The sequence below is a fragment of the Crocuta crocuta genome, unplaced genomic scaffold (genome assembly GCF_008692635.1).
Source record: "Crocuta crocuta isolate KB4526 unplaced genomic scaffold, BGI_CrCroc_1.0 scaffold26, whole genome shotgun sequence".
NCBI classification, from domain to species: Eukaryota; Metazoa; Chordata; class Mammalia; order Carnivora; family Hyaenidae; genus Crocuta; species Crocuta crocuta.
Genome location: NW_027532249.1, coordinates 2742538 through 2754570, shown reverse-complemented (window position 1 = coordinate 2754570; position 12033 = coordinate 2742538). Strand labels below are relative to the sequence as shown.

The window sequence follows — 12033 nt, the reverse complement described above, 5'->3', positions numbered from 1 at the left end:
TATATTATCCATTTGTCATGATAGAGGGTCTGGCTCTAGGATGCTGGCATGAATTCCAGACCCATCTGGATGGCTGTATGACCCGAGGTCAGTTCCTTCCCTTTCTGGTACCTAATTTCCTCATCTGTGGGACAGGGAGAATAAAATGTATTGGACTGTTTTAAGGATCGAATGAGTTACTGCACAGAAAGCACTTATGTGCCATCACTGCACCTGGCACTTCAGAAGGGCAGAATCTAGGTGCTTCATCTGTCTGAAAGTAGTCTGGAAGAGATGAGCCCTTCTACCAAGGAATAAGGGGCTAAATAGTATTTATTAAAGAAATAAAGAAACATCTATTTCAGTCCCGGTGTCTTTTAATGCTTGCTGTCTTCAATCTGAAGGTAAACATCTGCACATGAAATAGTTGCCATGACACAGAGTAATGAGATATTTACAAGATGACTAAAAGACACATTTTTAGAGCTAGTCAATGAATTTTGTAAGAACAAATGTCTGAAAACAGCAAATACAGGTTGGGAAAAATAAATGGGGTAGTGAGGGGAACTTGCAACACGAAATATTTCCTCTATAGCTACTGAACTCAAAAACAGAGGACACTGGCCCACAGCTAGACAGTAGGATCAAAGTCCAGAGTCCAGAAACATACCAAAGAATGAATGGGAGCTTAGTATTGACAAAAGTGGCATTTAAATTCATTAGGAAAAGGGACAATCGTTTAGTAAGCAGGGCTACAGCATAATTGCCTATCTATGTAGAAGTAAATAAAGTAGATCTCTACTTCATGGAATAAAACTTCAACATGTAAATAAAATTGGGAGGAAATAAGGGAGAACATTTGCATTATATCTGGGGGAAAGACTTGCCTACACAACATGGAAGCCTTGAAACTGCCAAAAGACATTGAGACCTCAGAAAAAATTAAAAATTGTTTAGATAATATGTACCACAAACTAAATCAAAAGTAAGAACGGGATGGGGAGAAATACTTGTAACACATGAAAAAAGGATACTATCCCTAACATATAATAGTCCCTAAATTAATAAGGCCAAACAACCCAGTAGAATGATTCAATGGAAAATGATAAAAATGTTTAAATCTTAGATTGGTGAAGTACAAAATACCATGAAAATATGAAATAAAAAATGTTCAGTCTTATTAGTTAGGAAAGCTCAAATGAAAACAAAAGCCATGTGTCATCCCTAAGAAAGACCAGCAATAAAAAAAAAAAAAAAAGTAATAACATCCTGTAGGGTAAGGGTACAGGGAAATGGACACTCCTAACTCTTACATGTAGGAGTATAAATTTCTAAATTTTTGGGGGGAAAATATAGGTGAAAGCAAAAAAAAAGCCACATCCCCTAACTCAGAAATCCCACTTTTGAGAACTTTTCTGTGGGAAGTCTGTGTTCTTTGTGGCTTTACAATATCCACACACACACACACACACACACACACACACACACACACACACACACGTATGTATGACTGTATGACTTTCTGTGCAAGGATATCTATGATAGCATTATTCATTATGGCAAAAATTTGAAAGCAAACTTAAGGTCCATTAGTGATGGAATAGTTGAATAAATTATGCATATCCATATTTAGAGTATTTTGCAGCCATTAAAACAAAGAGGATATAGTTTTATAAATACTTAATACGAGAAATGTTTATGATACATTGCTAATGACTACACCAGAGTGATTTGTATAGCACAAATTCATTTTTGAAAATAAATAAAGGAAATGGTGCCTGCACACATTTACAGACACATACAAGTAAGGACTGGAAATGAACACTACATTTTGTGAGGCTCTGGCACCTGTAGAGGTGAGTTCTCAAGGGAGATTATGCATCTACCTCTTGACTGCTTACTTGTTACATTGGCTGTGTCTTCATTTTGCCTTTCAAACCAATAAAGTAAAATAAAATTAAAGCTACCGGGAGGTAGCAGGGAGCAGAATGGTCAAAAAGGAGGCAGATTTTGCAGTGAGAGTTCCATTAGTAACTATGCTTCCTTTTCTTTGATTTTTGAATATATTGTTAATTTCACTAAATATCTATGTATATTTTCTTTGTAACAAATTGAGATATAACAGATAAGCCTAAAGTTCCCTGTAATCATGCCACTTAATCTCCACTCCACTCTCCACTCCTCCCCCAGAAGTAACCACTGTTACTAACTGGTAAGTATTCTTCCTGATCTTTCTCTTGCATTTATACATTGTTATATGCATGCATTAAAAATGCAAAATACTGCTTTGAGAAACATTTCTGTTGTTTCATAAGTGGTTTCATAATGTGCCTGCTATCTGCAACATAATACTTTTCATTTAACAATATGTCAAGTTCAAAATACAGTTGACCCTTGAACAACACAGGTTTGAACTGTGCAGGTGCCTTATACGTGAATTAAAAAAAATAAATACAGTAAAGTTCTGCACATATGTTTTGTCTTCCTTATGATTTTCTAGATAACATTTTCCTTTCTCTACCTTACTTTATTGCTAAAATATAGTATATAACATATATAACATACTAAATGCGTGTTAATTGACTGTTTATGTTATCAGTAAGGTTTCTGGTCAACAGTAGGTTACTAGTAGTTAAGTTTTAGGGAAATTAAAGGTTATACAAGATTTTTGACTGTGTGAGAGTCATTGTCCCATGCCCCACATTGTTCCAGGATCAACTGTAATCCATCTCATTTTTTTTTAACTTGGAATAGAATTTTGTAATATATAGTAATGTGATTTACTTGACTCTTCTTTTTGCAGGCATTGAGAATCCTTCCAAGATTTTGTTATTAACAAATTATGTTTAATAAATATTCTTAGACATGGGTCCATGTGCAAATACTGCTTCAGGTTGAGCCACACATCAAGAAGAGGGACTCATCTGTAGCAGGAGATGTACGAGTAACATTTTTATGGATATCATCACATTGCTCTTCAAATGGATGCACTACTTTGCTACACCACTCATAGTGTTATATGGGTTGTAACTCATACAAACACTTATCTTCCCACTCACTCCAAATGGTGATATTAAAAGATTAACAAATGTTTCATTTTTTCTCAACCTGATAGGTAAAACGACAACAACAAAACAACATTATGTCAAAATATGGGTTGCAGTTCCTCTGTTAGTAGTGAAGCTGAGCTCCTTTTGGCTATTTCTGTTTCCTGATCTGTAAGTTGGTTTTCCCATCTCTTCATCTGTTGGGTTGAACTTTTACTACTTCTTAGAAGTCCCTACTATATCCAGAATATTAAACTTTAGTCTGAAATACATAATGGAAATATTTTTTCCGAGTGCCCCACCTGCACTTTCCTTCACTTTTGGTGCTTAGTCATAGCCTGGATATTCCTCCTCTTTAGAAATGTGTTCCTCATGTACCCCAATGTTCATAGCAGCACTCTCCACAATAGCTAAAACATGGAAAGAGCCTAAGTGNAAAAAAAAAAAAAAAAAAAAAAAAAAAAAGAAATGTGTTCCTAACATATGTTTTCAAATGTACTGTGGAATATGGCATTGGTAGTTACGTTCCATTTTTGGTTCCTGATACTGTTTAAGTGTGTTTTTCCTTTTCCTCTTAATCAAACTCCCAAAGGTTTACCCATCTTGTTAGTTTTTGCTAAGAGCAGCTTTTCACTTCATGATAGATCTTGTCTTGTATTTCTTTTCTATAATTTAACATCTGCTTAAAATGTTACTTTTCCCTTCTACTTTCTTTGAGTTTATTTTGTTCCTCTCTCTCTTCTCATTTTATCAAATGTACCTTAACTTAGATTTACATTTTTATTTATTCCCAGGGTCAGACACAAGCAATGAAGGACAAGTAGAACTCTGTGCATGCCTTCAGAATGTGAGAGTCCTTCTGATTTCTTTGGATGTGTTTTGCCTCTCTGAACTCATTTTATAAAATGTATCTTAACTCAAATTCATGTTTGTATTTATTCCAAGGGTCAGACACGAGCAAAGAAGGGCAAGTAGAACTCTGTGCATTCCTTGGAATGTAAGAAGGTCATTCCTCCAAAGTTTCTGTCCTTTATATTTCCCTTTGGCATCCCTGGGCCACAGCAGCAGAGTGCTGGCTGGACCCACACTCACTCAACACTCACCCTCCCTAGATCCTTTTCTCTTCCTTTTCTGTTCTTCTCTTGCAGACCTTTTTTTCTCTTTGCGCCTCTGTCGGAGTGCTGTTTTAGGGTCTGTGATCCAGGCTTGATAAACAAACTGAAGGGAGAAAGTTGAATTATTTTCTGTCTTTTTAATAATTTAAATTAAAAGAAAAGGGACCAACACCAAGCCTCCTGACTTTCAGAAATGTATACAAATTTTGCTGGCAGCACAAATGAAATCTTCTGCTCCGACATTCCGCAATATTCTCAGTTGACCTGTGCTATTTCCATGATCATGAAATAAAATATGAAAACAGATGTTCTCGGAGCATATTTCATTTGGTATCACCATCAGGAGATACTTTGGGTGACCATCGTTTCCCCCAAGTCCCCATGTACCACCACCACTTGGGACAGTGACAGACTCTTTTGTATTGTACACAATAGGCATAAGCTGGATGTCTTGCTAAGTGTCACTGGAGTAGTTCTCTCCCCTCGCAAATATACTTTGAGTCCAAAACAAAACATCATTTGCTCATTTACTTTGGGAAAAGAGTTTTGTACATTTGATACTCTCCCTTGCGAAAAACGGCTATGACCGGCAACTTGAGAAAGGGTTCTGTAGATTGATTAGTATTTGGAGAGGAAAAATGATGTGCTATTAAGGTTACAGAGTTATTCCAGAATGCCATAGAAGGAAAACTGTGGTGACCTTGGTTGCCTTTTGTCATTTTCATTCAAGCGCTGAAAACAGTTACATGAATATGATAAAACTGATAACCACCACAGAACAAAGATGAACAGCCCGCCCACCAACAGTCTCCCAAGTCATGCAGAAGGAACAAAAAGAAAACCTTGGTAGACAAAGTCAGCCATCTGTAATCACAAAGCCAAGCAGGCATGCTCCTCATGCACCCACAAAGCCACCTGGGTCTCAGGGAAGCTGGGTTTTCTATTATAATGATCAAGTTGAAGGGCTCTTTGGTGGGGGTGCTTTGTAAACCCAGACACTTTTACTGTACTCTGTATGACTTTCAGATTTCGGAAATCTTCGGAAAATATAGTGCAGGCAAACCACAGGCATTATAATGTCAGTAAAAATAGAGAGGGACCCAACTTTTCAATGTATGGAAGTGTAAAAGTGATAGGTGACTAAGCAAGAACATTTCTTTTTTCCCAATGGTAGAAATCTGAATCTTACAGGAAACTAACACGACTCAAATATCTGTATTGTTTCTGAAGAATACTAAACCCAAGAGGCAAAAAATAATCCTATTTTCTGCCAAAAATGTACTTTGAAAAATGAGAAATGAACTGACACTGGACATGAAGGAATTTAAGGTAGATGTTTATGAAGCGTGCTAATTTGGAACTCTATCAAGAATATCTGTAGGTGCTGGGTGGCTCAGTTGATTAAGCATCCAACTTTGGTTCAGGTCATGATCTTGCAGTTTGTGAATTCAAGCCCCATGTCGGGCTCTGTGCTGACAGCTCAGATCCTGGAGCCTGCTTCAGATTTTGTGTCTCCCTCTCTCTCTGCCCCTTTCCTGTTCATGCTCTCTCTCTCTCTCTCTCAAAAATAAGCATTAAAAAAATAAAAAGAATATCTTTGCCACATATGTAAGTTCCCTTGCTTATTAAACTTGTCACTTACCCAAAAAGAATATCTTTGGGGTTTAGTAAATTAATAAGCAAACTTGCTTCAGCAAAATATTGATTCTTTAAAAAAATCTGAACTGCAAAATGTAAGAAATTTTCAGTTCAAGAGCAACATACAGTAACATTTCCTTAAAAATAAAGGGTAATGACCATATTGCTTTCAGATAATGCAATAATCCCCAAAATAGAAAATAAAAGAGTAACTCAGGATTTGTAAATGTATTAGGTACACAAGTTGGAGGAATTCTTTTGTTCTGGAGAAAAATGGGGAGGGAGGGTGAGAAGGAGAGAAAAAAGGGTCATTTAGGACAGAATTGCAGAACTCTTGTAGATGGGTGAGTGCCATTAGGATTTTGCCTTATTGGGGCACATGAGTGGCTCAGTCGGTTAAATGTCAGACTCTTGGTTTGGGCTCAGGTCATGATCTCATGGTTCGTGACTTCGAGCCCCGTGTCATGCTATGCACTGACAGTACAGAAACTGCTTGGGACTCTCTCTCTCCCTCTCTCTGCCCCTCCCCCACTTTCTCTCTCTGCTTCTCTCTCAAAATAAATAAACTTAAAAAATTTTTTTAAAAAGATTTTGCCATATTGAAAGGAAACTCCTGGTTCTACCTATAATCCCAAATGATGAAACCTATCCGTGCTTTCTCACTGAGATGAGAATTTACATAATTCAGAGAAAGGGAAACAAGAGAGGGGAAGAAAATCTTATGAGGAGTCCCTATTTGTAGGTAAATTATCTTAATGTTGACATTTGGAACTACAAACCCAGTACACTGCCAGGAACATTTGATAGAGGGTCAGTCTGACTTTTTCAGGAAATGGTGATAACAAAGTAGAAGGAAATATTCCAATTCTTATTGAGTGAAGAAATGGAAGTTTCTTACTGAAACTTCTCAATTCTCACATTACAGCCATAACCACCATCCAAGTTTATGGGACACACACATCACTAACCATAAGTAGAAACAGTACAAGAAAATGTCCATAAATGACCTTTGGTTTCTTCAAATTGCCACTACTAGTCTGTATTCTCAACTTTATCTTAAATTCTATTTATTTACTTACTTAATTACTCATTTAGTTTATCTTAAATTTTATCTTAAGTCTTATGTGATTTTGTCTTAAGCTTATCTTACTTATTAGGGGAGAATGAGATTCATTTTCCTGAAAATGTACTATGCAAAAAGCATTTAATTTTTCAAGCAGGACTTTACTGAAGTAGATGGAGATCCTTAATGGAAACTGCTTAAATTTAATAAACTGTCCTTTGTTTCATGTGTAACCCAGGACTTTCTTTATGTTGCCCGTAAGAAGTTGTTTTTATTTCTGCTTTTGTTTTCAAAGTAAGTTGGGGATGATTGCGTTGCAATCTTTCATATAAATTCTTAAATATGAATGGTGAGACTTCTATGGTTGTCATAAAAGAGAAAAGAAAGAGAATCCTAGGGAAGTTAAAACATAGAATATTAAATAATAATCAGAACACTTGCTTTTTAAAAATGGGAGGAACTGGGGCACCTGGGTGGCTTAGTCGGTTAAGCGTCCGACTTTCGCTTAGGTCATGATCTCGCAGTTTGTGGGTTCGAGTCCCGCGTCGGGCTCTGTGCTGACTGCCAGCTCAGAGCCTGGAGCCTGTTTCAGTCTGTGACTCCCTCTCTCTCTGACCCTCCCCTGCTCACGCTGTCTATCTCCTAGAAATAAATAAAACATTAAAAAAAAAAAATGGGAGGAACCTAGAAGTTTAGACCCTCCTATTTAAGATGGACTAGCGGCTGTGGGTCCCCTTGGAGCTTAAGAGAAATACAGAATTTCGAGGACCTGCTTAATTTACATAACCTGCATTTAAATAGCATGTCAGGTAAAATGGGAGAACTGCTGGTCTCCCTCACTATCCAAACATTTGCTTAACACATGAGCCTAAACACCTAAGAGTTTAAGTGCCTGCCCCAGATTAAGTGAACAGAACACATGAACAGTAATTCCTTATGATTTTCAATAGTGGGTGGCTACAGCTCAGGTAGCTGGATGATTCTGCTGTACATTAGATTAATTGACAAGTAGCCTTTTCACAGTGTATCCTGCACTGTCTCTCGTGACTTGGGCATGAGAAGGTCCACAGACCATACACGCAGCACAGCTTCGTGAGGAGGCGTACCGAAGGCGGGATAGTAACTGGGAGACGGTATCCGATTGGGGGAAGATGGAGACTTGGAAGGGAAGCCAACAAATGGATGGAGCAAAATGAGTCTTCTATTACCTTGGTCATAACTTTACCAGCTTTCTGAGAACAATTATCACACATTTTACACATCATGACGGATGCATGCAACCAGATGTGACCCTTTTAAAATGAGATGTGACTTAGGCCAAAGTACAAACAGAGTAGACGTGTATCTGCATTTTCTCTCTCTATGTCTCGACAGGCTCTGGTGTCAACTGAAGAACAAGAATCAAGTAATAAGAAATTTGACTTCTCAAAACACTTCTGGAAATGTTTGCCTAGTATTTTAAGTTCTTATACTTCCTCCATTGTACGACTTATAGAGCAGGGAAAATGCAGATGAAGGCACCAGGGATCTGCTTGTCTAAATTTCTACAGAGCGGAGGGTCACACACCACACGTCAGTGAAACATCAAATACCTTTGCAGCTCTGATTAAATACTGAAGAATAGTTTTGGGAAGTTTAATGACAGACTTTGGCAAGGCTAAAATGGCCGACGCAAACTTCCCAATAGCTCTCTACAAAGAAGGACAAAGCAAGAGTGATTAGTAGACAAACACCAGAGACTAACAGTTTCATATATGACGTCAGTATGAGTTTGTCTCTACAATTACATCGGCTAGGTTAAAACGTGCCATTCACTGAAGCTAGAACAAATGTGCTCTGCTTGTCGGTTAGGAATAGGAAAATAGTCAGTCATTGCATGTAATCCATTAACATGGTGAGGAATGTTCTCTTCTTGGCTGAATGAGTGATAGTTATAAGAAAACTCATTAGAACAAAAAGAAACAAGTCCAATCTCATTAGTATTTGACAAGCCAGCCATGCACACGCACACAGACACCATCTTCAAGAAACACACTCAAGTGGTGATGGGGCCAGTGAGGAAGCATCAGAGCAAGGTGTTTCCATAAATAATTTAGTTCTTCAATTTCATTGGGAATACAGGGGTGGATGTAATCCTGCAGCTTGAAAAGACCTGGCCAGCAAAGTGACAATGACCTTTATTCATGGACACAGTATGTGGCTTGATGGGTATCACTCAATTTGACTTGGAGTATAATAAATGGTAAATTACAGTCCTAACAAGTGACTCCTTTGTAAAAGAAATATATACAAGCTTTCACCCCATAAGTAACTCTCCTGACGAGTCCTCATCTTTAACAAGCATTGATTAGACAATCACTGGGTACACCATCCAGGCTGGTGAGCTATGTTACAAAGAATGATGTAGTGGGTTCTGTAAAGGAAAGGCAGTTATGATGAAAAAATCAGGACTGTGCTAGCTATTTTCATCACTTCAGTAAATTCTCAAATCTTCAGCAACACAAATGAAATGGGTTTTCAAAATCTGAAGTAACATTTAAATAGCCATTTGTTTCAAAACAAAGCAAGTGCTTTTTTTTTTATGATCAGCTATTTCATGTATCAAAATGTAAGTCCACTCAAGTGATCCAAAACAATGCCAGAGAAGTCTTCTTCACCTTCTGCTTGTAACAGAAAAATAAAGTTCACCCAGGGAAGCCTTATTTTTTGGCTTACAGCATCGGAAGGTTTTCTGATGCAAGGGAATGAAGACCTGGGAACAGTGTTCTTGCATGGCAGTATTTTCACTGATGCTGAGGGCAAGCAGCATATAGTTTAATGAGGTATAAATGATTTCAGGTGTAAATTAGAAGCTTCTGGAAGCTATAACACACGTGAACATGGCAGAAGAAGTCTAGACCTGTAGTCAAGATCTGTTAGAAAGAAAAGCTCTTCAACTGGCAAAGGCCATGGTTTTCCCAACCCCATCATTACCTGGAAAGCAGACCTTCTCGGAGGTTCTTCATCTTCCTTTTTTAATTCTTCCTCTTCTTCCTCTTCACTATCCGTTTCAAACAAATAATAATCTCCACTCCTGACCACTAAGCAAAACAAAATATTTACTTATTTCTTGAAAGAGAGATGAAATAATTAAGGGCTTATTAATGAAATGCCCCCCAACGATATACAAATTGTCCACAAAAGACCAGAGCAAGAGATTTTGTCAAGGAGGAAAAAAACAAGAGATAAAGAGAACTCATTCTAGGCTAACACTACGTGGCTGTCATGGCTGGGTCTACAGAGCATGAGGCCTTGTCTATTTCACGTAAGAAAATTGGCCACCACTGGGTTCATCTGATATTTTCTTCCTTCTTCATTGGAACTTTAACACAGATACATCAGATCAACTCTGCAGCAACCAGTTTTGTTACCAAGATGGCCAAAACAGTGGATGGAAAGCTGTTACAGTTTCACAATTCAGACCATTCAGCAAGTTGTGTCCTTTAGACGAGGCCAAAGTGAAGTGGAGGATTTGGTGTTGTCTGAATGGGTCCAGTGTGTGGCAGAAATGCCAATCGGGATGATTCAGGACCAAGAATCAGCATCACCAACTTCGACTTCACTTTATACTGCGTAGACATGGCTCCTCCACATGGGAGGACAAGGGACATAACATATATGGCAAGACATTTGAAAGAGTTAAACAAAAACAAAAACCACACACACACACACACACACATACATGCAATTAACATAAAAAAAAAAAAAGAATACAACCACAAAAACACCACCACCACTCTGGCTGTTTCTACACGTAGCATAGGACAGACTGAGATATGGCAGGCCTGGTCCATACAGCTTAGCGCTGTTGGGCTTCTGGTCAACAGGGAACTTTGGCTGCTCACTGAAATTTGAGGAGAACCATACTGACCAGAAGACACAAAGCACAGATGGTATGGACTGTCCTTGCCTTGCCTGATCTTTTCCCTGTGAGAACATATTGCTGTGTTAAAAAGAGCAGAGAAAGCTGAAATGTCCAGAGATTTAAAGAAATTTGAGAATCACAGCTTTGTCAGCTTGAGCATTATGTTAAGTTTATCAGAGAAAAGAGACCCAGCATATACATTACTGATGCTGCAAGAAATGTACCATCATTGCAGGGCAAAAATGGTAATACTTTCAAGGCATATTCAACTTTTCAAATGCTGAGGTGTCTTTTGGACGACATAACATGATATCTTCAGTTATCTTTTGGATTCGTGCATAGTGAGGTAATGGAAAACCTTGGCTTGTTTAAAATTAGTTGCTTGAATATCACTAAACATGGTAAAAGGTCAATAATTTTGCCCAGGATTTCAGATGTATCTGAAGCCTCCATCCGTGAAGATGCAGAGTGAATGAATTGGGCCTTATATCCTTGAACAGAAGCATTATAGTCTGTTATTTTTTATTTTTAAGAAAGAACCAGGCCCAGAGTACTGGGTCCAGGCCTGAGGGAATAAATGCAATACAACATAAGGTAAGAATAAGCAAGAACAAACCAAAGTCACAGCATTACGTTTGACAGTGAGGAAGACCATTAAAGTAATGCCTTCATGTAAGCTCAGACATTTGCAGGAAAGTCACATGGACTCTATGTCACATGGTCATTTGGTAAAAACCAGAGTATTACAAGATTGAACATTTTACCCTCATTATAGGCTCTAAAATCAACAATAGCTTAATCTGTATTCAATCATACCTTCTGTGACTTTTACTCATGTGGACACAGTGAGCCCAAACACCTTTCTTATCAAGCAGTCACTACACTGATTTGATCACTTCAAAAACAAAAAAACAAAAAAACAAAAAAAAACTATCAATTTGTACGTGAGAAGTAGAATTAACACATTAAAAAAAGAGAAGGAAATGCTTAGGAAAATCTCCTCTTGTTTTGTGAAATGTCATTGAGATAAAAGGAAAATAACAGAGAGTGTTTTCTTTAGTGCTATCTGCTAATAATAAGTAGAGAAGCTCTTACATACACATCTGTTCAGAGAGAGATCCTGCCTCCAGTCTGTGTCCAGAAACATATCATGTATATGGATGTGATTGCTGAACTGAGTGTGAAAATAACTTAAAACCTACCACCTGTATCCCCAGAAGCCCGGACCTCTATTGCAGATATTTAACAATAAAGTGAGGCTTGTCATTACTTTGGGCACTACTGAAA

At 37.8% G+C, this 12033-nt stretch overlaps 1 protein-coding gene across 1 annotated transcript in view; it reads right to left on the bottom strand.

The window, feature by feature from the left end:
* The window catches only part of PIEZO2 (piezo type mechanosensitive ion channel component 2), a 446101-nt gene that overhangs the window by 49228 nt on the left and 384840 nt on the right, over positions 1-12033 (bottom strand). Inside the window, exons 34-36 of the mRNA XM_077778264.1 lie at positions 9816-9922; positions 8435-8533; positions 4130-4244 (exon numbers count right to left, since the gene is read on the bottom strand). Of these exons, the coding sequence (XP_077634390.1) occupies positions 4130-4244; positions 8435-8533; positions 9816-9922 (321 nt within the window). The remainder of the gene's footprint in view (positions 1-4129; positions 4245-8434; positions 8534-9815; positions 9923-12033) is intronic.